This window comes from Malus domestica, chromosome 17 (assembly GCF_042453785.1).
Source record: "Malus domestica chromosome 17, GDT2T_hap1".
Classification (NCBI taxonomy): domain Eukaryota; kingdom Viridiplantae; phylum Streptophyta; class Magnoliopsida; order Rosales; family Rosaceae; genus Malus; species Malus domestica.
Window position 1 is genome coordinate 21,563,085 of NC_091677.1, and position 27,165 is coordinate 21,590,249.

Genomic DNA, 27,165 nt, shown 5'->3' on the forward strand with positions numbered 1-27,165 from the left:
TGCTGGCCGAAAAAATGGCCTGAAAGTGGTCGGATGACCACGGTTCCTAGTTTTCCAGAAATCTGGAAAACTTCCTCCCTCGCCATTTCTATCATGAAACCAGTCCAAACTTCACTCATTAAGCCTAAAAATCAGTTTAAACCACGAAGGGAGATCACACAGAGTATAATCGACACTCACCTTCACAAAAAGTGGTGAGATCCATGACGAACAATCTCCACGGTGCTAGAGCTCCATGATCCGAGAGCCATTCCCGTTGAGATGTCTGGAACTAAACCTAGGGCTAGGTTTTCAGATGACATGATATCGTGGGGAACATTGGTTCAATGGTCATCTGCCATGGAAGACAGTGATGGTGATGACCTCAGCCTCACAACTGTCCCTTGTTTGTGGAGATGAGAGAGACGACAGGGAGGTTGAGGGAGAGATATGTAGAACAAGAATGAGACAGAGAGTGTTATGGCATGGTGGTTTGGTGTGGTTGAGCATTTCCTGTAGAACTCATTGGAGTGTGATTGTGATGTTAGATCAGTGTTGCTACACCTTTTGTGTAGTGTGTACAGAGCTAAGGGAGAAAGCGAGGTAAGGCTCGCTGGGTTTTCAGAAGAGAGAGTTAAAGAGTAGAGAGAGTGTGTGTGAAGAAAAGTAATAGAGTTAGAAAGAGTTCTAAGAGAGTTGAAGAAGGAAACACGGGAGTGAGGGAAAGGAGTGGGGCGTGGACCCCATGTCGTACATAGCCCAAGGCTAAAAATAGATAAACACAAAAATATCTTCTACAAATGTGAAATTACTAAAACACCCTTACGAACGTAGTTCCGTAAGATTTTAACCGTAGCTCCAAAATCGCTTCCGCTTGCGCCTACGCGTTTGTACCGTCGAGTGCTTTTAGAATACGCTAAATGAATATTTTGTATGTTTCATTACACACTGGTCAATGAAAGTCAACACCCTCGCCTTTAGGGGCATTTTTGTCAAATCACACTTTTAAAAATTTATAAAATCGTAAAATTAGGGACCGGTTGTCACAATAATTTTGTACTCTAGGTCTGGGACTTGGGTTTTTGCACTTGCAAGCTCAGCAGCAAACAAAGTAAAAAAGAGAAGTTTAAGCGAGTTTGAGAGTGGGACTTGAAGACTTTTCTGAGTTCCAAATCAACCAACACAAATTCAAATCTCTATAAGTATCATACTCAAACAACTTTTATTATATGTTAATTACCAATTATTGTATAACTTGCACTCTATTTGGAACCATGAATAGATTACAACAATGTTCTATAAGTTTTCAGAGGGTTTTATTCACTAATTTTGTTGTTAGGTTTTATTGGATTTGGATGTTATTTTTATTTTGACTTTGCATTGGATGTCTAGGAGATATTATTTTGGATTGGATTTTGATTTTATTTTGGATTTGGGCTTTGGATTTGGATAATAATATTAATATGCGCTGCTAGGCACAATATGTGCTTCAATACTCCTCTAATATGCGCTGCTATAGTGCTGTTGTGCATTCTCAAATTTTAAAGGCAGCTCCAGGAGTGTAAGCTGTTGTGCACTGCAGTGCATCGGCTTTAGCCTCATTTTTTTAAGAGCAAAAAAATAGAGTTATACCCGTGGACCCGCCAGAACTGCCCTATTTCAAATGGATCGGGTAAGGTTTGGTTTCAAAACTAAAAATGTCTGTACCCGCCCAGCCTCGCCCCGTTACAGTTTAAAACGGGTAGGGTTAGGTTCCTTCAAAATTGGGCTCGGCCCAGCCCGTGCCCATGCCTAGATCCTAATCCTCAAATTTATTTTGTAGTAGGACAATATTGTAATTTTCTTTTTTTTAACAAACGATATTATCTATACTAAGGGGAGGGAATGAGCTATCTACACTAACGGGGAGGGGATGAACTAAGCCTCACAGTGGGTTAGTAATAATGTGGTTTAAATTCGCTTTTGACGAGAATCGAACCTAAGACCTCTCACTTACAAGTGAATAGAAATATTACTAAACCGTAGTACTGACCGGCGATAATATTGTAATTATCAGTGAAATTCCATTTATCTGTCCTACTCACATATAAAAGTCGCCCCAAACCGTTAAAATTTGCATCACTCACTCCCCCAAACCACCAAAGAAACAGAGCATTTCATTTGCTTCTCCACATACAACTCCGAACCCGAAATCAACCGAAACAATGGGGAAGAAGGCGGTGATAATCGTTACTGCGACGGCAGTGTGCGCCGCGGCAGCGGTTCTGGTGGTGCGCCACCGCATGCGGAGCTCGGGACGGTGGGCCCGTGCATCGGCGATCATCAAGGAGCTCGAGGAGAAGTGTGGGACCCCCACTGGGAAGCTGAGGCAGGTGGCTGACGCCATGGCTGTCGAGATGCATGCCGGCCTCGCCTCCGAAGGTGGCAGCAAGCTCAAGATGATCATTAGCTACGTCGACAATCTCCCTACTGGGTACGTAGCTATTGAATAAATCAATCAATTGACTCTTTTGATTTCCTGACGTGCATATATGTGTATTGTAGATTCTGGATCGACTGGTACCGCTTGATCTGTTTTGGGACTGATTGATGTGGGGTGTTTTTGTTTTTGTTTATATTGATTTGGGTCTCCATCGTTGGATTCAAAGTCCATTTCTTGATATCTTTGGATGTGTATATTTTTTGGGGTAACCTCTAAAGTTTTAATCTTTATAAATGGATTGAAAATTTCGGTTGAATACTCACAGTTGCGAAAAGGGTCGATCAAAATTTATCCAAATTGTAGGAATTTTGTATTGTATTTTGCAGGTTGATCTCTTCCTGATCAATCTTGGTGTATAATTTGATGAGTGAATTGTACATTGTGTTTGTTTCATATTACTTGAACAGTTGTGTTACGATGAAATTTTCTGCTCTCAGATGTTGAAGTCTCCTTTTAATATGTATATATATGTATTTTCTATTTCAGGAATGAGAAAGGGTTGTTTTATGCATTGGATCTCGGAGGAACAAACTTCCGTGTACTGAGGGTGCAATTGGGAGGAAAGGGTCGTGGAATTATTAGCCAAGAATTTACTGAGGTCTCAATTCCTGAAAATCTTATGGTCGGGACTTCAGATGTAAGTAGATTGTCGCTAACAATGCCAATGTAAGTTTTTTATGTGAAAACACCTCTCAAATCTTGAGAATGATTGTGATTTCAGGCACTCTTTGACTACATTGCGGCAGAACTTGCTAAGTTTGTTGCTAAAGAAGGTCAAGATTATCAACTCCCTCCTGGCAGGCAGAGAGAACTAGGTTTTACCTTCTCATTCCCTGTGCTGCAATCATCAATTAATTCGGGGACCCTTATTAAGTGGACGAAAGGCTTTTCTATAGATGATGCAGTTCAGTCCTCGTTACTTTGACTTCTTTAATATTCTGTATTATTTTTATTCTCCTTAGTTTAATTTTTTCTGTATTCTCCAATAAAATCTCTTGCGAAAAAAGTGAATATTCAGCACTTATAAAGTGTGGACATATTAGTGCCGGGGATTTATAATACATTTGTCCATCTACTACAGCTACTACTTTATTCCACCTTCCCCTGTTAAAAGAAAGTTGTTTCACTTGAGTCCTAGAATTCATAAGATAAAGAATTCCTTGAATCAGTAACTTGTGATTGTGGTTCAGTTTCTGTGATATAGTTGCCCTCATAATCCTGAAACATCAGAATTGTTAAAGTTAGCTTTTGTTTCTTAACGTTGTAGTCAGTGCCACTTCTCATTATCTTCAAGTGAGCTTCATCCTTTAAACAACACACAGCAGAAATACTCTAGTCCATTTCCCTGGCCAGCCATTTCATTCAACAGTGCAAAAATACTCTAGTAGATTATGTTCATTTGAAGCAATAAGCATATCTAGTATTTAAATTATCACGTGACATATTCTAAACTTGTGAAACCTGTTTTGCACTCATATTTCAACCTTCATGACTTTAACTCTTCATGCCGAATAGGTTGGGCAAGATGTAGTGGCTGAATTGAGTAAAGCCATTGAAAGAACAGGCCTCGATATGCGTGTATCTGCTCTGGTAAGTAAACTTGATGAGTTATTTTAAAAGGCCTTCATGTCGAGTCTATGAGTATATTTATTGGCTTTGCATTGGTACGACGTAAAAATGCTTGTTCAAATCAATTATAATTTAAAGTTCAGTGTTAATGGTCACCTTCTCACCAGGTTAATGACACGGTTGGGACATTAGCTGGAGGCAGGTATGTCAATCAGGATGTTGTTGTTGCTGTGATTTTAGGTACTGGGACAAATGCAGCATATGTGGAACGTGCACATGCAATACCAAAATGGCATGGTCTGCTCCCTAAATCAGGAGAGATGGTTAGCAACTCCTTCACTGCTTCACAGCTTCACGGCCATTGACTTGTGTCAATTACCTATTCAATACTTTTTTTTTTAAATTATTCTTTTCAAACTTTTGTTAGCATTAGGATTGTAAAATTATGAAAAACAGTAGCAACTGAAAATTATAAAGTAAATCTTGAAGCTGCTGTCTGGACTGTAGGTTGTCAACATGGAGTGGGGTAACTTTAAGTCAGCTCACCTTCCATTGACAGAATATGATCACTCATTGGATACTGAAAGTTTGAACCGTGGTGATCAGGTGATTGTACTTATTTACTTCCTCAATTTGTTTTTTTTTTTTTTTTTTTTTTTTTTTTTTTTTTTTTTTTTTTTTGGTGACAAACTCTAATACGCTTATTTTAATGCCATTGAAATTGATTCTTTTAGATTTTTGAGAAGATAATTTCTGGAATGTACTTGGGAGAAATTGTTCGCAGAGTTCTTTGTAGGATTGCTGAAGAAGCTTCCCTTTTTGGTGACACTGTTCCACCAAAGTTAAAAGTTCCTTTCATTTTGAGGTTATCCCTTAGGCCCACTATGTTTTTGTAGCTGTATATGTTGTTGTTTGGTGCATTTAGTATTACCTTCCTTGGATTTATTATAGCCTTTGGGATTCTGTTTTCGCTAAGTGGTTAAAATGTGAGCTTTGAATTATGCAGGACACCTGACATGTCTGCGATGCATCACGATGCATCCTCTGATCTTAGGGTGGTACGAGAAAAATTGAAGAATGTATTGGAGGTGTGTTTAATTTCACTTCAACTACTCGCATTATTAATATCAGAAGTGGCCTTCAAAAGACGTATAACGAGGTTGAATCTAGGGATGATGCTCTTATCTTCACGTGAATGACTTTTAAATGTTGTTGGCCATACTAATCGGATAAGTTTGTGTAGATATAAATTTTTGAAGTGTTCTAATTCTGTTTCAGATATCAAATACTTCTCTTAAAGTAAGAAAAGTTATTGTCGAGCTCTGCAATATAGTTGCTACACGTGGGGCCCGCCTTGCCGCTGCTGGAGTCTTGGGTGTACTGAAAAAGCTGGGAAGAGACGCGGTCAAGGATGGGGAAAACCAGAAGACAGTGGTAGCTTTGGATGGTGGATTATACGAGCATTACACTGAATATAGCAAGTGCATGGAAAATACTCTACGAGAATTGCTCGGAGAGGAAGTTGCAGAAACTATCGTTATTGAACACTCTAATGATGGCTCTGGGATTGGAGCTGCCCTTCTCGCCGCCTCTCACTCACAATACCTAGGAATCGATGAATCCTGAATTTACCAGGATAGTAGTAGAGCTTTTTGCTGAAGAAAGTTTCACACTTTTGGTGTTTTAATCTTTCTCCGGGTTCGAACTAGAACAGCTCCCATTTTTTCTTCGTATAACCGTGCCTCTTCTCCTCTGCTCATTCACCTCTGGAATTCTTTTTTGGGGGAATTTTAGTTTGTGGCTTTGCAGAATGTGTGAGAGAGGTGGATTGATTGTATAAATGCAGGACCCGTAAGCGGCCATGCAATACTGCTTCGGCCTGCAAATTTCCATTTCTTTTTTACCTTGTGGTAATTCTTAAATTGTGTTGGTAATTCTTATTTCTTATGTTCAAAGTAATAAAAATATTGAAATGCTACTTTTAATCATGACGTTATTGAATGCTATCTTAGCATCTTTTTAGCTCTTAACAAAAATTCACATTTCACATTTAAAAAAAATAAATATGAAGAAAAAGAAACATATAAAGCAACATGTTGGATGAAAAAAAAAACCTGAAAATCCAAGAATTAATTGTTATTACATTTGACATTAACAGTTGATAATAATGAATAGGTAATGAATCCTAAAGTATTTCTCTCTAACATTAAGAGTTGTTGGAGTTTTAAACTTCAACCTCGTTCGAAAAAAAGTCGGGAAAATGGCTCAACAAGATGAATGAATATGAATATACATTATACATTGGGTGTACATATCTAAATCTCACATATATGTTTTCTCTCATTCGTAATCACAACGTAGAAATCTACTAAAAGGAGGGATACACTTGTTGATGAACATTTCTGCACCACAAGTCACATAACATGTAAATAGAAAGTAAACCCTGCATTATTAAATCAGATATTTTACATTATTAATCAACAAACAAATTAACAGAAAAACTGCATTACTTAGTTAATATACAGACCTGCAGAGGTAGTTTTGGTGGTGGATATGGACTTTTTGCAGTAACGTGTACACTTACGATATATTAATGCTACTGCTCCACCAGCAGGTTCTCCCGGATAAGAAGGCTTGTGGGCATTTAGATATACAATATTCTCTGCAGGCCTGTTCATATGGTCGTTGCAAATGCCCTTGCAATCTATCACACATTTATCTGGATCTTGGCGAGGGTAAGGAGTACTAGGGCTAGTGCTTGGGACAGGAAAGTTTTGATCAGGTGGGGTCGCGGGGTCGTCCAAATAAGGTGGAGGGGGTGGGTTTTGGAGGGCGGGGTCACATGCCGGAGGAGGGGGTGATTGTCGAAAAGGATCAACATTAGCGAGACGGAGGGGTTGGCTTCTGACAAGAAGGGTTCCCCCAGGAGGCTCAACATGTTTGGTCCTATCATGTTGCACGGGATTGTTTGCTATCTCTCGTGCTGCTTGATTATCACTGTATAATCTTTAGGCTTAAACCCTATCTCAGTAAGTAGAATTCGAAGCCACAAAAGCTCATAAATACCATGTGCCATTCCTTTGTACTCAACCTCTGCCGAAGACCTCGCCACCGCACTCTGCTTCTTACTCCTCCAGGTTACAAGGTTACCTGCTACAAAAGTAAAGTAGCCTAAAGTTGATGGCCATGTATCCTTTCACTTCCATATGTCCATGCTTTATGTACAGTAGTCCTTTCCTCGAAGTTCCCTTCAAGTTCAATATTCGCATTACCGTTGCCATGTGATCCTCGCTATGTGTATGCATAAATTGACTCACCACACTTACTGCGCAAGCAATATCTGGCCTTGTGAGTGACAAGTAAATCAACCATCCTACTAACCTTTGGTATCTCTTCCTATTTGTTAGGACTTGATCTTGATAAATTGCAAGGTGATGATTATGAACAATACACATCCACTAACTTACACCCTAGCATACCAGTTTCATACAGAAGATCCAATATATATTTCCATTGTGACAAGTATATTCCTTCCTAAGACCTAGCAATGTCAACCCTAGGATGTATTTAAGTCCTCCAAGGTCTTTCATCTCAAACTTGGGAGACAAGTATCTCTGCAATCGTTGAATTTCCATTGTATCATCACCTGTGACAATCATATCATCCATATATATAATGAGTAAGGTTACCTTGCCATCTTTGCGTTTGATAAACAAAGTATGATATGAGTTACCCTGTCGATACCCGTACTTTTTCATTACTTGGGTGAACTACCCAAACCATACTTTAGGTGACTGTTTGAGACCATACAATACCTTCTAAAGTCTACACACTTTCCCGCATGAGTTTGCAGCACTGTATCCTGGTGGAAAATTCATGTACACCTCTTCCTCTAAATCTCCATGTAGAAATGCATTTTTTCCATCAAACTGTCGCAAAGGCCAATCAAGATTAGTAGCAAGAGACAATAAAACTCTGATGGTATTCATTTCGCAACGGGAGCAAATGTTTCTTGGTAGTCTACCCCAAAAGTCTGAGTAAACCCTTTGGCCACTAACCTTGCCTTGTACCCATCAATTGTTCCATCTGCCTTATGTTTGATAGTGAACACTCACTTGTACCCCCACTAACTTCTTCCCTTTAGGGAGCATAACCACACTCCATGTATTATTTTTCTGTAATGTTTCCATCTCAACTTCCATTGCTTCTGTCCATTTCGGATCTTTCAAGGCTTCTTCCACTCTGGTATGTATTTTGATAGTCTCCATTTGTTGTACAAAGTGCACAGTGTTTCGGTGAGAGTTGATGAATGGATATGTAGTTTGTAATGGGGTACCGCACTTTTCCCTATAGAGTACCTGTCTAGTGGTTTTCCTCGATTCTGTCGAAGAGGTAACACATAAGATGTTTTAACAATATCTGAGTGAAAACTTACCCCAAAGATACCCGTTTGACATAGACGCGTACTTGAGGAGTATGAGAAGGGTTGACATGTTCTGTTTCAATAGAGCTACTCATCTGTCAACTTAATTCAGGATGCCCATCACTTAGGCCTACATCTGCAAATATGAAGTCAAGCCCACTTCGGCCTGTATTAATTATCCCAGACTGATATGGTTGCTGCTAACTGATCACGCCCATTTGGGCTGTCAATATTTGGACAATTGTATGACCCACTAGGGCTGTCTCTGTCTGGGCCATTTTTGGCACTGTCACGGTCTGGGCAATCACATGGATTACATGGCCCATTTGGGATGTCACTGTCTAGTCCATTTTGGGCTATATCTCTCGGTGCAGTAATGGCAGCAAGGCTGCTACTATCATCAGTTTGGTTAGGCCTGTCACCAGTTTGGGTAGGCAACCCGCCACTTGGGCTGGTATGACAGTCTGCAATGGAAATCTCCATTACACCAAACCCGTCATAATCATCAATTAAGGTTGTCTCTCATAAGGAGTATGGCTGGGAGGAAAAACATAATTCGTCTTCAGAGAATGTAATATCCATAGTGACATACATATGTCGAGTAAATGGATGATAACACCGATAACCCTTTTGTTGCAAACTAAATCCAATGAAAGCACATTGTTGAAGGCGACTCTATGCTGGTTATTGAGGCTATTCGTGGTGCCTATCATGCTCCCTGGAAACTGAGGACCATTCTTGCTAATATTTGACGGCTGGCGGGCTTCTTTGAGGATATTCGTTGGAAGCATGTCTTCAGGGAAGCCAATTTTCTAGCGGATGCTATCGCAATAGTAGGTTTCTCAGTTAATGGCTTCCATGTTTAGTATAAAACTATTCCGTTGACTGCTCGTCCAGCCTAACTATTTGATTGTACTCAAACAGGTTGCCCTAGGGGCTTTTCTCTTCAATATAGTTCTTTCCTTTTCTAGCAAAAAAAAATAATCCACTTCTTTTCTAATAGCATCACATCTTACTGTAGATAATGCACTTAAAATCATGAGTGGATAAAAACACGGCATATGCCATTTAATGTTCACCTGCTGATCACTTCACATGCAGGACTCATCCAAATATGCCTCATGCAATTAATTTGAAAACAATGTTTATTAGTAAGAGTCCTGATATTGCATGAACATTCTCCACATAATCTCTCTCTGCTACCGTGCTGATTGCATTGAGTTGTAAGTCGCCAACTGTCCAATCCCTAATTATTCCATCATTATCCCAACCAGCTGTGCTATAGATAATACTAGTAAGAATGCATGTGCGGTGCTGCGGGTTTTCAAATTGTACAAAATACGAAGAAAGTTTTAAATGTATATATGATAAGCCATACTACTTATATACATATGGAAAATGTACTTAATGTACTTACAACACTATGTACAATAAGGAACAAAGAGTAGCATTGAACTTCCTTAATCTAATGGGCTTGTTTTCATTTTGCTTAGCATCGTTGTCTGAAATCAGGAGAGAAATAAAGAGAAAAAAAATTGAAAATTGTCTATGAAGGAAACAAATTCAATCCAAATTATATATAATAGATGATCTATTACCTATAAGGAAGAAGACTTGGTAAAACCATTTTACCACATTAGGAAACGTCTGCTCATATGATTTGTAATTCACTGCAACAAATTTATTTCCATCACCAATGCCTCGAACTTGCAGGATCTAAATTTAAAAAAATATATATATAGCTATTCATGGACATTGATCACCAAAAATGAAATCATAGACCCTAAAACTTCCATTATGGCGAAAAATATAAACATTGCGAAACTGGAAATGAATACAATTCTGAAGAGAAACTAAGAAGAGGGATTACATTGAATGGAAACCACAAACACAAACCGAAACAATTCTTATAGGATAAGTCAGTCGAACTTACAACATAATGAGGAGTGTGCAATCTCGCTGCCAATTTGCTAAACCAAGATTACCAACACCAAATTAGAACATTTTAATCCTTCAAACTGTTCCTAAGAAAGAAAGAAAAAACCTAAATTGAGTGAGGGGATCTATACCTCAAGACAATGGGAAAACAAAAAGGAAGACTGTTGATCAGTTAGTTTCAACATTGAATTTTCCTACAATGGTTACCACAATCTAGACTCTAATGCCAGAGAATATGCAAATGCTAAAACAGACTTCAACATGTTGGGATTAAAATAAAGCAAATTTCAATTGAATTGAATTCCTACTATTTTCCTTCCATTTGTGAGCTTCATTTATACACAGCGTATGATTTACAATTGAATTTGAGTGTCATTATTTTTGAGCTACTATTTTGAACCCATTTTTGAGCTACAATGACATAAAATTTTCTTTGAGGTTGTCTAAAATTTCAAACTATTATTGAGTGCCAATAATAGCTTCCTTAAATTTACGTTCTTTCTCCTTAATTTTATATCTCAAATCATGAATTTACATACACTTAACACAGATATATTACATTGATAAATTTGACGTTGGGATATATCAACGGCCATCAAGAATTCTATGAGCTTGATGGTCAGGATAAAGACTGTTGATAAAAAATTGACAACTGGAGGCATTATAAGTAGTCGATCTTCTTTTGTTTCTTCACATTTCACACTCATAATGTGACGGTATTCCATCTAAACTTTATACATCTAAAGTTGTGAATAAGTAGATTAAAGCTGGAAAGTATCAAACTTCACCACTTTCCCCAATAGTATATGTCACTACAATCAAAACAACAACCTAGACCTTACTCTAATCTCGCAGAGACTCGAAAGGAATCCCGTGCTCATTCGGCTATATAATTAAAAATAATAAATTTGAAAGAAAGTAAAACAAAATGGACCAGGATCCTTTCCTGAGCTAAGGATAAGGATCCTCCTTACCAAGGATTGTGGACCGTTTGATGAAAATTCAACGACTATAATTATTATAACTTTAAAGGGACCCCTTGTTTGTAGCCGTTGGATTTTCATCCAACGGCCCACACTCATTGATCAGTAGGATCCTCATCCTTAGCTCAGGAGAGGATCCTGGTCCAAAAAAATATGTTGTATGCCTATTATTACTTTCGCTGGACCCAACGTAGATTGAAGATTCCTAGTATTTCTTTGCTCCCTTCTGGCCTTCTCAATCAAAAACATCCACAGCTTCTCTTTATCAGCGGGATCATGCACCTGTGGCACTTTTTGTTCAGTGACCATAGTACCATACAAAACTTGATCTAAAACTTACAGCAGAAAGATGCATAGAAGCATCCACTATGAGAACTAGTCTGCCGTTAACATCAAGAAGGTCGTGTACATAAGCTTTTCCATTTCGGCTATACCCTGCACAGAATCTTGTGACAATTCAGACACTCTGAATTCTTGAAGCCATTTGGATCACATGATTAGGGAAGTACCAAAAACGAAACTTTATTCATAATTACTTTCTTTTTCTGCTTTCAAAGGGTAAAAAATCTAAAATGAAAGAAATTTTCCAATATAAAATGTAAGTGACAGAACATGTTCAAGCAACAACTAATGCAAATTATGCAATTCATCGAGCTAGTGAAGGATAAGTATTAACACGCATAAATTATCTAATTTGAAGCTCATATCATGCGCAACAAACCAAAACAAACAATTCAACTAGAAATTTGAAATTCAGACCAACCAAAACAAACCAAAGTCTCTTACCATGGAAGATTATCACAAAATCGCAGGACCCAGACAATGTAGATCAAGTGGGTTGTATGGGGTAAAACTGACTCCACTTGACCATTTTGTTATCATAGGTCATCTCTATAAGAAACATTGTATTCATCTTTTTATTTCACCACAATTTTAACAAGTATTGGTCTGTGTAATGTGAGTTGCTTTCTTTTTAGTGGACATCTGATTAGAGTTATATGAGCTTTCATTTTTTTTTTTTTTAACTTCACGTTAGAATTATAGGGGTTAATCTATGACATCTAGCAACTGATAATATATGCATGCTCTAACCCAGGAATAAAATAAGAACATACAGTGTTGTGAGCTGCATAGCCACCATACTGCTGCGCAAGAGCATCTCCCATGCTGTGGTAGATATCCATTTGAGGCGCAACCATAGTGCTATCAGGATTACACAACAATAATTATTCGAATATTAGAAAGAAATTAAACAAACAAAAGAGGAGAAATATTTGACCACCTGAATAATCGTCAATTTCTTCAGCCATTAAAATAAACCTTCTTCGACTGTTTTAGTCCACAATCAAAGGAGCAAACCCTTCATAGAGTTTTAGGCAAAAATAATCAAGAGGAAACCAAATAAAAAAATTGGAGATTTTTAAGAACCAAAAACTCTGCAATCAAACAAAATATAATCTGTGGAGAGAGTTTAAAGAGAGAAAAAGAGGAGAGTGAAGAGGCTTACCATCCTTCAAGGCAACCAGAACTTTCAGATAAAAGGACACCAAAAAAACCCACAAATTTAACGAAAAATTGAGCACAACCCAGAAATTTAAAGGAAAAAATCTATGAAGCTTAACTAAAACTCAATTATAATAAATCCAAAATCTGAGTTGTGCATTCAATTGTTCACCTCCACTCACCTTCTTCGCACGGAGAGTAATCAATGTCCTTTTTTACACAATTCAACATCAACGCCGCTAAAGACGCAAATATGCCTGCAAAACATCCCAATTCGCATACACAAATAAAAAACCCATGGATCTGATTTCTTCCCTGTAGAGCACAATTAATTGCATAATTATTAAACGAAACATGCAAATAATGAGATTGAACGTGCGAACCTGAAGACGACATCGGAATTGATGGCGGCACGAGCATGGTCAAGATGGCTGAGATCACATGCGGCAATTCCACAAACGTACATGCTAATCTTGCCGGGTTCTATCGGCCTGAAGATCTGGAGAAAGATAGCGACGCTGAACGGTGAGTAAAATGGCGATGCGGTAGAGAAAAAAAACCTAGGTTACAAAATACCCAAAAGGTGAGAATGGCGAGAGAGAAGCGAAATCGAGAAATCGTCGAACCGAAAGGACCAGCGATGGTGGACGCGTGGTCTAGAAGGACAAAGTCATCCTTTAGCTATGTAAAAAGCGGAAAAAATGGTCGAGAACAAAGGAATACAAGGGCATTTCCGCCCGCACACTATAGATCAACAGTGCCAACCCAAAACTGAGTTTTAGTATATACTTAGCAACGGTGCCCACACAATACTGCGGGTTTAAAAACTGTATAAAATATGTGGAACGTTCTAAAGACATATGATATGCAATAATATTTACATATATGTTGAAATCTATTTACAAACCATATATATTAGTAGTTCTATTGTCATTGTTCTAACATTCACATCTTTTACAAATTTAAGTCCTAATTGTCCTTTAACTAAAAGAAAAGATAAAAGCTTCTTACCGAAATCTACCAATTTGAATCAAATCTACCAAAGAAGCATAGATTGTACCATACCTTGTAATTTTTGCTAGCTGGACACCTACAATATCAATAGAGACATAATTTCTTCTCAAGAGATCGGAAAAACCAAATTTGAACAGAACTTCCTCCCCCCCTCCTCTAACCAAATAAAAAGTCATGTTTCTCTTTTGGAACCTCTAATCACATGACATAAAACCACACATAACATAAATTAAAAAGAAAAGAAACTGATCACATTAACTTTTGACAAAAACTTATTACCCAAGAATAGAAAATCACTGAAAATACAAATCACCAATGAAGAAATGAGGTAACAAATCAGCAACCTAACTTATATAGCATTAGCATGAACCATGCTAATTTGTTCATATAACTTATTTGTCTCCCTACATTTTCCCTTTTTTGATTTTGTGATTTTGAAACGGTTGCGGTTTCGAAACCGAACCGCGGCTAAGAAAACGGTTTGGTTTTGGTTTTGGATTTTCAAAACCGCACTGAAACCGAAACCGCACCATATATTGAATGTTATGTTCTAATTGGTTCTTTATTGTTGTACTTTTATGTGCAAACGGAAGCGAACTATAACAAAGTACCAAATATCAATGTCGTATGTGAAAGCTAAAACAAACAATCTCAAACTGACACAAGAGATTTACGTGGATCGGCGTAAAGCCTACTCCACGGGCGAAGCACGGCGAGGAATTTCACTAAACAAACGGAGATTACAAAAGAGTGTTTAAACTCTCACAACCCAAATCCCACAAATTACAAACCCTAAACCAAACGAGTAGAGAACCCAAAACTAACGGAGAAGATTCTCCCAAATTGCTCTCTAACTCACAAACTCACAAATTGACTCTTACCAAATTGCCACACGAATGAGCCACACAAAATACACTAACCCTAAGGTCCTATTTATAGTGCATAGGACTTAGGTTACAATAGAAATCCTAATAGGAAATAAATCCAAATCCAAATCAAATAGGTAATTAACAAAATCTCTCCACCAAGGAAACTAACTAAGAAGTCAAAACCAAACCCAAATAGGACACCAAAACCAAATAGGTAACACAAACCTAATTTATTGCATCATCCTAATTTTGAGCCAAAAACCCAACATTTATTAGAGTCCATACATTTATAGTATCAACTCAACTCTACTAGAATAGAATGTCATCCAATTTTGCACCAATATTCAAGTCCATACATCTCTCTCTCTTTCAAAACTCATGTTCATCTATCTGGTCACACACAAGAAGCTGTGCAGTTAATAGTACCATATTGTAGTAGAATTACTAATTCCAACCCTTGATCACAACACTTCACTCGATCTAAATAAGGCACATAGTTCATAGATGTGCTAGAAGCTTGAACCTAATTAATGCAGCACACCTAATTAGCAACATTATTTTGCTTGAGAAATGTGCTTCATAACAGTGCTTATCTTGATATATAACTTAAACAAATTATGCAGTATGAAAGATGTATACATATATACTTTCTTTAATGCTTGTGTGTTGCAGATTACAGCTACTATTGCATATGGTTAGACAAATCTCTCTATCCCTAACTTCCTTTGCTGCAGTTTTTTTTTTTTGTGAACTCTTTTGCTATAGTTTTGCTTTTGCTGCTGTTTTTCGCTATAGTTTTGTTGCAAGTTCATTGATTAATGTACGAGGAAAATGAGATCGTTTTATGCGTAAATAGGTGTAAATTTAAAATTGTAATTTTTTTTTCTCAAAAAACCAAATCGAAACCGTTTAAAACCGCACCGAACCGAATAAAACAGTTTGATTTCATTTCGATTTGGCTTCAAAAAAGCACCGCGAAAAGTTTAGGTTTCAATTTGAAACCGCATCGCGCAACCTCTACACCAAACTATCATATTTCAAACCTTTTTTTTTAAATTATAATCCAATGGCTATGATCAAATGAGTCAAATCTAACGGCAAAAAAAAAAAAGATTTGATTTAAATCTAACATCTAAAATAATTTAAAGAAAATTTTCAAATCAAATTTCACTTTATAAATACCTTTGTATTTGTATGATTTTTAATTATTTGTTAGAATTTAAATATTTTTAGATTAACACGTTCACCATATTAAATTAGGATAATCTACATAAATTTTATTTTCAAACAAGTTACCAAAATAAAAATTAGGCTAAAATCATTATTTAATAATCTCGAGCTAAAATTTTAATGCATAACTATTGAAGGAGAAAAGCAGTTTCTGGGTTGTAGCCTAAAATTTTCTGACTTAAATTTTTTAACTTTATTCTTAAAGATTGGAGATGGTCTTTGAGAAACTAAATATATTAAGCAACTCATTGGTTGGAAATTACTTGGGTGTTCTGAGAAACTGTTTGGAGTGCACCGTATCTAGGGGTGGAAAAAAATACTGAAAATACCAAACTGAACCGAAAAAATCCTAAAACCGAACCAAAAATCCCGAAAATTTTGGTACCCAATACCGAACCGATCTTGAACTTTCGGTACGAGAATCGGTCTTACATTTCCATTTTTTCAATAATCCCGAACCGAACCGAAATAAAAAAAATTATTTAATTTTAAATATATATTTGGAATTGTAACATCCGTCGGATTTGGTTGAGATTTAATCTCAACCTTTGAATACAAATCAAAGTCAACCCTCAGAGAACTCAGTCACTCTCTCTCCATCTCTCGAGCCTCGACTCGACCTCACCTCACCTTAGAGCTCAGAAGACTTATCCGTCACCACCAGGGCCGGTCCTGAGTTTTTGGGTGCCCAATGCAAAAGCTCAAAATGTGCCCTTTTTTAACACTGAAACATATGTTTAAAAAAATATATTTAACGAGGGCTGGAACTCAGTCGAAGCTGGAGGGTTAGGCCCTCACGCCCAAATTATATTACTAGAGAAAATATACAACGGGGGACATAATACCTAAGGATAAGTGAGATTATTTTCTTGAATTGGTCCATGTTCTACAAGTAAGTCTCTCATTTCTACCTTAAGACCATCCCAAACTCTTGGATCATAAATGTTTAAATGAAAAACAGGTTCAGGAGATTCAATATTTTCCTCTACACCAATATGATCATCATCAACATTCAAATCCACATCACCACCATTTTCATGATCTTAAGACTCATCACCAACATTTCTTCTAAATCACTACCATTTTCATGATCATGAGACTCCCCAACAACATTTTGTGACTCTTCACCAACATCATTTTCTCTCAAATTTTTAACTGACTCGTTCTTTGTAGAGAAAAATTTATTAAGAGATCATCTTAAACTTTCGGCAATTTCGTTATCCTTTGCCTTTTTTTTCCTTTTCATATTACTAGAGAGTTGTTTCCTAAAAGACATGGCTTCGATAATTTATTTGCAAAAATTACCTACACATGATATAACAAAAATTTCCTATCAAAATTATCATTCCAACACATATTATATATTATAAAAACATTAACACATAGTCTAACATATTATAAAAATTGAACCTAAAAATTGGTTTTCAAATGAAATCAAATAATTCAATTAGTCAAGAATTCAATTCATCAACAACAACAATTCTATACATCATGTCATATAATTCTATGTCACTTGCAAAATTTTATATTAAATTATGAATTGATAATTCAAATTTTAAAAATTAATTTACCTCAAAACTCAAAAGGGTTGGTGGTGAGTGAATGATATTGCACTTGCAGCAGCCAATGCCCAATGGTGAATGGGCTTGGTGTTGAGCTGAGGAGGAGGGACAGGGACCTCCTATGTTGTCTGGCTGCGTGCAGCAGCTTGCAGTTGAAAAGGGAGTTTGGAAACAATAAATCACTTTCAATGGAATTGAGAGAAGGAAAAGGGAGTCAGGGTCAAGGATGGCAGGGAGGGAAGTGGGGGAAGTGGCGAACAAAGGGGGGGGGGGTGGGGAATCAGGAAAGGAGTGTAAGCATATGGGAGTTAGGGTTATTGGAGACCGAGTGGTCCTTGTAATGTCGTTTTGTATTTTTTTTTGTAACGCCCACAACCTTGGCCCTTTTTTCATCTTTCTTGGGCTCTTGGCCTTCAGCCCTTATTTGGGCTATGGACTTTTTTTTTTGTGCCCCCCATCTGTTTTGGGCCTTGGACAGCTGCCCCTGTGACATTGGGCTTGGTCACCACCCTTCTCGCCGATTTCTCCCTCCGTCTTCGAATCCGGCCACACCCACACCACACAAATGACTCACCTCTCTGATCTCTCTCAAATCAGATAAATTTTGGAATTAATTTAGGGTTCGAATTCTAGATTAGGGTTTGTGAAATTTAGCACATGGAGGTGGAACTGATATGAAATTTAGTCCCTTTTGGCTAAATTTCAACACTTTCTCAAATTTCAAGAACTGGGGTTTGGGATTTCAGCTAAATTTTGATTTTCCAAAGCAGATTCTGTGCGCTTACTTCGTGGTGCTTCCGCTGCGCGATGAGGGTGCAATTTCCTTAGGTCTGTCGAGCCTGCCGAGCCTGTTTGTGGGGTCATGGACCTTCACCTCCATTGCCTCACCAGTTGCAACTCTCATTTTCTCTCTGCCCAACGTTTCGAAAGGCAAGGTATGTGTGGGTATTTTCACCATTTCTTCGATATGGGGAGCTTTGAAAGTCTTGTTTTTTGTGGTAAAGATTGATTATTTTCATGTGGGGTGTCTCTGTAACTTGTTATTTTTGGTTGAAAACAAAAGGGTATAGCTGGTTCTTGCCAGATTTCGATATGCTGTGTTTCTGCCATTTTTTCGATATGGGGAGTTCAAAATGATTGTTTTTGTGGTTAAAATTGATTCTTTTGATATGGGGTGTTTCTGTATGGCGAGACTGGTTTTTCTCTCTACCCATACCTAACAAGAAACAAGTAGTTGTCTTATCGTTACTTCCCTTGCAACGTTTCTCTGGGGGGTTCTTGTTAAGTTTCTGCAGTCGAGGTGGTAATTTTTAGCTGGATGGTGTCATAGTTATTAGGTTATATATTTAGGGGCATATGATATATAACCCCATTTGCTTTAATACATGGATATCCGTTATGCAGTTTTTGGTGGAAGTATTAGCATCAATATTGGTAAAGAATTATGCAGTATGTTAGGATTGTGCCTATATCTCGGACACAGGATTAGTTTTAAGATGTAACATTTCAGGTACTGCCGTGTAATCTCTTTTCATGAAGGCCACTGCTTGAAACGTGTGGGAAACATTCCCTTGGATGAATACAATGTTTCAGTAATATGATGCATGTGTCGTCCTAATATAAGCTTTCCGAGCTCTTGGGATTTCTATGAGTCATGTCAGTGAGATGTTCATGCTTATGAGTAAGTTGTATCCTAGTATAAGCTGTATCCTTGGGATTTCTATGTATGAAGTTAAAGGCTAAAAGCCCAATATGTATGAAGTTATGCACAGATTGATATTGATTGCACATATTGGGTTGGGTTATAAATCTAAATTTTAATATAAAAGGCTAAATTTTAGCCCAAAAGTCCAAACTATTTCAGGATTCTCGAAAATTTGGTTTGGGATCGGTCTTAACATTGGAATTCCCGAAAACATCGGTTTGGGAATCAGGACAAGGGTTTTGGTTCGGTATCCCATACCGAACCAGCCCTAACCGTATCACTCCTTCGGTTTTGATTGGGTTTATGTTTGGGCTACTAATTTGTAATGTCCATGAACTACAAAGCCCAGACAGAATAAGCCCGGGCATTAAACAGCCTACAGATATTATGTCCACCATACTCAAATAAAAAATCGTCGTGGTAATTCACAATCTCTCAAATGTTATTGTTTTTCATACTCCTTTCTCTTTTTAGGTCGTGAATCATTTAACCATTATTATACTACAGTTGTAAGTGAGAGTTCTCAGATTCGACTCTTATAATGACGAATTAAATACCTAATTATGTTGTCAATTATATACGGCTTTGCCCAAATCTCTCAAAAAGGAGAAAAAGCTAAAGAATAATCGCTTAGCTGCACAATATGTAAATTATAGGAAATTCTAAAGACACATTTATTTTCACTAGGAGTTTGCTTGAACTAAAAGATTTCAGATCAACAAAATTTCTACGTATAGTCATTGAAAACTGCACATACGCATGCATGAACGACACGAATTTGATACATGAAATAAGCATGCAAAATTTTGGATTTGTGTAAAGTGACTTCCAATTTATGGTACATAAAGTGGACTATAGGGACATTATCCTCTCCCTAAACTCAAAAGCAAAGACCACAAAATGAATTCCTTTGGAATAAAGGGCAGTCTCCTTTTTCGCCCAAAGTTAGGCAGCTCTCAACTACAGACAAAGACCCTTCAATCCTCCCCAAACCTCCATATTCCTTTTCACCCTCTAGACAGTTTTTCTTATGCACCCACACGTTGATTAGGACACAACCCTCAAATGTCCAAACGAATCTAACCCTACAATTAAGCTCTGCATTAATGGCCATCACTATCTTACTCATCAAATATGGTTCTCGATATTTCAAGAAGAATGCGATACGCTTACTCGTCCACGCTTCTATAGTTGATTTGTGACCGCTGATGCACTAGATTTAAACATGTGTTCGCTTCGGATGACAGCACAACTCCATGTGTAGAAGATGTATACACATTTAGGGACCCAATGGATAGTGTTGAGGTGGAGGGGCATCACGTCAAAGGTCTGGTGAGGACTCTGGGGATTTTTGGGTCTCTACTCTTTTGAACTCAAAAGGTGTCTGTTTCTACTTTATCCCAACCCAAAGGACCCAAAGCCTAAGCCGAAAAAAACCCCTTTGAATACAATGAATAGTGTACAAATTGGCAACCTCTCCAAATGGAATCAAAAAGGAGAAAGTGGAGCAAGCTTTACAGCCCATCGTTCTTTTAGTTTTGTAGGAGATTGATTAGTTATCGAGTAATGCTAGGGAGACTAAATATGTAAACGAAATTTTGTAAATTAAATGATATAAAAAGTTAATGATCGGATTATTACTTAAGTGTTGATTAATGTGTTTATTTTTTATTAGTGACACATCATTTATTTTTCAAATTTAGTCTACCTAGCACCACTCTTACTTAGCAGATCAATATGGCATTTTTTTATTGCCATGTACCACTAAATACACCTAGGGGCTTAAGGTCTACGCCCAACCTACTAAAAAAAACTTGTCTAGGTTGAGTGATAAGTAAAATTAAGAATAATTATTGTAGCAAGTGTAATATTTTGATAACAATTATGATAATTATTATTATAATTTGATGTCACATGAACTTAAGATTTGCTTAACTTTGAACGTAACACAAATCTAACAAGTTATTAAACGACTGGTCAATGCAAGTTATATATACCTCTATGTGGCAAGAAGTCCCAGCTCAAAACTCATCCCAAATTACATGATCATCTTCAACTCCTACGATTACTCCCTACATGGAATCTTAGTCTCCTTTACTTTTTACTTCTTTGTCTTTCTGTTTTGGCCAGATTTCAAGCCCTACTTCCCTTAATATGTTTACTTAATTGACAACATTTGTTTAAAATTAGATGTTTATGACTTTCTAATCAACCTTTGCTTGCAGTCAAACTTCATTAGTGACTTTTTAAGGAAAAGAAACAAACAAACAAAATCACCCTTCTCTAAGTCATCTCTTTGCCATGAGATGGGACAGTTTTGTTTGTAGGAATTAGGTACGTCCGCAGGTGGTTTGGCATAGTGTTCTTGACCAAGTAATACGCATCGTGAATTCGACTTACAATCGGTTGAACCAACATAACATTATTGCTAGAATCCATAACAGAGTAAATAATGTGGCATTCGGTTAAATCCGCGTAACATAATTACCAGAATGCATAATATGGCAAGGTGATGTGCCACCCAAAGCACATTCTTTGCTTCTCTTTTTTCTACAAGAGCCAAGATACAGACCCATACATCTCCACACGCCACTTGGCTTCCTTTTCTCATTTCCTTTTCTCCACAGAAATTACTGAAGCAAAATTTCAGATAAGTCACACAAAACAAGTCTAGTGCAAAATACAAACTTCAATGGTGGATTCTTGAGATTAAAATTCCCCTTTCTTCGGTTGAATGCAGAGTCAAAGTGGCATCTTATCTTGCTTGCTGCTACGAACTGAAAACAAATCACCACTAGTTTAATCATAATCACTGCAAGGATGCAAAACCAAATGCTAATTTAATTAATAAGGACAAAGTTGGGTTTATATAATGAATCAACATAGAACATACGACGAAGTGCAGAAAGTTCAGAGCTCTTGAGCACACGCAGCCTCTTCACAGTCGACACAAACATCCTGGCAAATCAAAGATCAAGGAGCAAATTACACAACATTGTTTAACGTCCGTGCTTACGGCAGGAGAAAATTTTACAAATTTTTCAGGTGCAAAATGACACGATATGATGCCGTTGTATGGAGTTGCGGGAATCATTACATTAAGAAACAACAAACGAAAACAGTACGCTGATATCTATGCATAAAAATGAGAAGCATATATTGTTTAAAGATGAAGGAATCTAATTCTGCATGATTTAATAAAATGGTGAGATTAAAACTGAAATCATATCAGCAAGTGTTGGAATATAATATACATGAGGAAGTGAAAGAAAATAATCTAAATTTGCATCAGATTCAGAGAGATGATAAGATGCTTACTGCCATGGGACATCCCCAACGAGCATCCTGTCTCCTTCATTATCTTCATAAACTAGGGTATATTCTCCACTTCCATCCAATAAGCCTGCGATTTCTTTCTCTTCCCCTTGCTTGTTCTTGGTTCCACCAGCACAGGAATCTCTTTGAGCTACACATCAGAGCGCACAAACGACAAACACGATTGTGTATAAATAGATAGGATGTATTTTCATGAAAAACAATCCGAAAACCCCATCAAAACAAATTGTGGTAAAAACCAAAACATTATAAAATTTGCGTTGGTAAAATGAATTTTGACCATATGAAGTATACACTTTTACGCAAATCATACTCTCTCTAACTAATTAAAAATGCTAGGAATAAGTTTTAAACAGTAAATTAACAATGTGGCTACAATAATAATTACTTATGAGATTTACCTGCGAGAAGGCCACGGAAGAGTTCATCGACAGCGGAGGAGAGCTTTTGGTAGCTGTCATAGGCACCGAGGTCCACTTTTCTTCCGATGGGAACCCCATCCATGTTAATTTTCACAAACAGACCCTGTCTGCTGGTTTCAACTGGTTTACCATTAGGAACTTTGTTTTGGACAACATTTTCGGATTCAACCGCAGGTTTCGATGAGTTGTTGCTTGCAAGATTTTTCCTAAATGATCGAACTGGAGGCCAACCCACAACCGGAGCAGGAGCAGTTCTGTAATTTTTTTTAGGATATCAAAAGAGAAATAATTAGCACAAAATAAGTTTTCATATATTAATTCACACAAAATTATTATACATAAATTCTACAAAAGACATTAAGAACTAAATAATAATGTACTAATGAAAGAGATAATATGTAGGCGTTATTGAAGTAGATTTGGCAAGAAACAACGACAGAAAAGCCAAAAACTTGCATGAAAAGGGCAGAACAGGCGGTATGCTTGGACAGACCCAAAAAGAAAAACAAGCTTGATTATGAATAAACAGAAAAAAGCAAACTGTCTCACAGGAAAAACTACAGAAAAAGGAAAATAATTTGAAACTTCAACAAAAATGAAAAAAATAATTAAAAAAAAATAGAAATATTATGCATGGACCACAACTTTGCCTAGTCTAGCTCCAAGCAGTGAGAACCTGTGAGTGAATATCCTCTGTCTGAAAAAAAATAAAATAATAACAATATTACACAAGAAAGTAGAAAAAGCTGGATTACCTTTTCTGAGAGGTGTTGGGGAGCACAGCTGTGTTTGCAGGGGCTGGTGAAAACCCTTTCCTTTCTGCATTCTGCAAGTCTACCACTTTACTGCAACAGGGCTGTGACGCTTTGTTGGGGTTGACAGGCAGGTGAATAAAAGATCCAACTTTTGCCTGCTGCTGGTAAGAAGAAATAAGTTTCTGGGTTTGGTTGGAGAACATGGGGGAAGAAAAGTACCCAAGAGAGAGAAGGGACTGAGACTTCTCATCTCTTTCTCTTTCCATTGACCAGTTTTGGCATGGAGGGCCAAGCCTGAGCTCAAGCTTCTTCTCCTCTGAGGAGGAGCTTCCATGGCTGCTGCCCTCAATATCTCTGCTCACAAGCCAGTCTCTCTGTCTAGGAATTAAATCTAGCAGCTGTGGACATGCCTCCTCCTCCTTCCTTGTACATCCCTCCATCTCAGCGACCATATCTAAATACTCAGTTTTTGTGATGACCCTAGTGAAAAATTCAAATCTTTTTACTTTCCCTTGTACTTTTCACACCAGAAATACAAATTGAAGGAACTGCACTGAGAAATGGAACAAGAGGAACTTAATAAGCTTGGGATAAAAAAGAAACCACTTTGACAAGAACAAGAAAAAATGGAAGAGAAAGGGAGAAAGGGGTTTTTACCTTATAAAAGTCTTTGGACAAAGCTCTAAACTTCAAAGGCCAACATCCTCATGTGCTCAAATTGCTCACTTGGTCTCACACACCTTTGATATCAAAAGATCTTGAAGAAACAAGCACAAAGGAAAAACCAAAACCTCACAAGGGAAGAGAAAATAAGGAGAAGAACAAACAACCAAACTTAAAGCACAAAAGGGACAGGGAGGCTAAAATAGGGCGGGGATTGATGTCTACGGGGTTTTTTTCTCTTTAAAATTTGATGTAGGCTTTAGTGGGTTCTTTCTCTTCTTTTCTTTTCGTTTTTTCCTTCTCTCTCCTCTCTCTCTCTCTCTCTCTCTCTCTCTCTCTACTTTTGGGACTCGTGGGTTGTATGAGTAGTTGCTGTGAGAGATTTTTACAAATAGAGATGGAAACAAAAGTGAAAAATGATGAGATGGGCAGAGAGATTCCCTTCCCCCCAAAGAACCCCAAAACAGAAAACAGAAATTAGAGCAAATGCACGCAACCACAGCCCCTCTCTCTAAAAACACAACGTAATAACAGGAGGAGGAGGTTGTTCAACTCAGGAAGCAAAGCGTGCTGTGCTGTGCTGACCTCGCCTCTCACCAACACCAAATGTTGTCCAGCCTCGTTAGCACACAACCCCAAACATCCCCTCTATATTTGATAGAAAATGACATTCTTGCTCCCAAAGTCACTGCCCTATTTGCCTACAGCCTAGTGCTTTACATTGCATTGGTGTTAATAAAGTTAGTCTAGTACACAAACTTTGTTTATAGCACAACACCCAATCAATTTTGTCTTTTTAGTGCCAATGACACAAATTTATTAATAATGTTAAAAAGACTAAATTTGTAAATCAAATAATGTAGTTATAAATAAGTTGATTATTAGTTCAAGATTGGGTTTGAATATGCAACTACACATTCTACTTTATTTGTTTAAATAAAGATAATATTCTTGGATCAATTCGCTCACACATATATCCATCTTTTACAATCATTCATGATAGGAATATTAACAAACATAGATGGGCATGGAGTCATGACTCCAAATTTTTTTGTCACAAGAGAAAAACTTGTTTACAATGACATTCTTGCTTTCAAAGTCACTAGCCAAACAAATAGTAATGCTAGAGAGATTATTTTTTTAAACTAAATGATATCGTTGTAGATAATTGAATGATTAATAAAGTATCAGTTAACATATTTATTTTTTATTAATAACATATTATTTAATTTGTAATTTAATTTAAAAAATTCAATCTCTAACATTACTCATAAAAAAAGTCAGTGCTCTATATCGAATTGATGTTTATAGGAGTTGATTTTTCTTGTTTAGCACAAAGTCCAACACATTTTGCCTTTTCTTAGTGTCAAAGTCACTTAATTAAGTTGGTGTTAATTTAGGAGGAGGTTTAGGATAAGCGAAGACACGTGTTATATCGTTAGGCGTGATAAATTAATGGGGTTGCTTTTGAAAACTTTAATTAAAGATTTCCAATACTGTTTATTTTAACAAAAAATCACATTTTTATATAAAAAATCAATCTTGATACCGTTTATTTTATCTTTATTATTAAAATGTAAATTTTTCAAATCTTTTTCATTGCATTTAGCATGCCAAGAAATTGATGGATGGGACGTTGTCTATTGGTCTATTGGCCAGTTACATTCATTGTTCATTTATTTATAATACATTAGTTATACTAAAGTAGTGAAGAAGTGGACTAAGTGTTCTAATGGGCGAATCATAATCATATGATTCAAATTCATTTTTTACAAGAATCAGACTTAAAATTTTGAGTTTACAAAATGAATATAAATATTACTAAACGGTAATAATAAGTGACATTTAATTTTTAATATTATGCGCTCGCTCCCAAGAGAAGAAAAGAGAGGAAAAAGTTGAGGAAGGATTTGCATGATCCATTTTTGCAGGGCTTGTGCAATAAAAACATGCAGATCCCATGATCTTGTCTGCTCATCCACACATAGACAGAGTGGTAATGTCGTGCGGGAGAGTCCAACGTAAGAACTGCGCAAACCATGCAGCATAGCCGTTGGATTGGTGATTTGTCTTGGCGATGTGATGCAACGCGTAACAGGAAACAGAGCTGCTTTTTTGGTCAATGTAAAAGAAGAGCTGCTCTTGAATAGTGTATGCGATGAGAAGTTTTATACTCTACGTTAAAGAGTAAATAACTCGGAAAATAATCGGCTTTCTGTCAGGTTTGTTTTCTCACCATAATTGGTGGTTCACCAACCCACAATACTGCACTTGATGACCTTTGCCTTTGCTTCTTGAATTAGAACACTGGTTTAATTTTAAGTTGAGAAATATTGAAGGAGATTCTCTCAAATTAGAATTTCTATCGATTCTTTGTGATCTTATGATTTTAGTACAATTTTTATAATGTTGTTACGGGAATTATGCCAAAAAATATAAAGTGACGGAGAGTCCATAGAGAGAATTCTACTTTTGACAGAGTCTCCTTACCATCAAGTAATTTATTTGAGTAACATTGTATTTTTTTTACCACATTATAACTCATTATTTTTCCAATGGTATTAAATCGGATCAATTGATGATGTTAAAATATATATTTATGTGAGCATTATATGTGATCTCTTTTTTTTTTTTTTTTTGTCAAACGATAGATTTTATTATATTAGATGTTAAACTAGTCACCGACGAAGTTCAAACCCACGTCATCATGTAAGGGCTCAACACATTTCTAT

The 27,165-nt window shown here is 37.0% G+C and overlaps 2 protein-coding genes and 1 long non-coding RNA gene across 5 annotated transcripts; 2 read left to right on the forward strand and 1 right to left on the reverse strand.

The window, feature by feature from the left end:
- The first annotated feature begins 2,079 nt into the window (after positions 1-2,079).
- LOC103449888 (hexokinase-1-like) lies at positions 2,080-6,018 on the forward strand. The gene is made up of 9 exons (XM_008389213.4): positions 2,080-2,452; positions 2,948-3,098; positions 3,183-3,365; positions 3,977-4,051; positions 4,198-4,353; positions 4,538-4,636; positions 4,765-4,895; positions 5,037-5,118; positions 5,309-6,018. Exons 1-9 carry the CDS (start codon positions 2,184-2,186, stop codon positions 5,654-5,656), a joined length of 1,494 nt encoding a protein of 497 aa, XP_008387435.2. The 5' UTR covers positions 2,080-2,183; the 3' UTR covers positions 5,657-6,018.
- A 12,036-nt stretch (positions 6,019-18,054) lies between these two features.
- LOC103449871 (uncharacterized) lies at positions 18,055-19,410 on the forward strand. The gene is made up of 2 exons (XR_011577839.1): positions 18,055-18,487; positions 19,063-19,410. It is a non-coding gene; the product is annotated as an uncharacterized lncRNA (long non-coding RNA).
- Positions 19,411-21,647: 2,237 nt separating this feature from the next.
- LOC103449872 (auxin-responsive protein IAA26) lies at positions 21,648-25,170 on the reverse strand. 3 transcript variants are annotated; one of them, XM_070816852.1, is made up of 6 exons: positions 24,428-25,170; positions 23,771-24,323; positions 22,995-23,269; positions 22,576-22,723; positions 22,151-22,215; positions 21,648-22,034 (listed from the first exon to the last, which is right to left on the reverse strand). In XM_070816852.1, exons 2-6 carry the CDS (start codon positions 24,220-24,222, stop codon positions 22,000-22,002), a joined length of 975 nt encoding a protein of 324 aa, XP_070672953.1. In that variant the 5' UTR covers positions 24,223-24,323; positions 24,428-25,170; the 3' UTR covers positions 21,648-21,999. The 3 variants fall into 3 exon arrangements, with proteins under 3 accessions (XP_070672953.1, XP_008387418.4, XP_070672952.1); XM_008389196.4 differs by having other exon boundaries at positions 23,771-24,318; positions 24,428-25,054; XM_070816851.1 differs by having other exon boundaries at positions 23,771-24,250; positions 24,428-24,926.
- Positions 25,171-27,165: the final 1,995 nt, after the last annotated feature.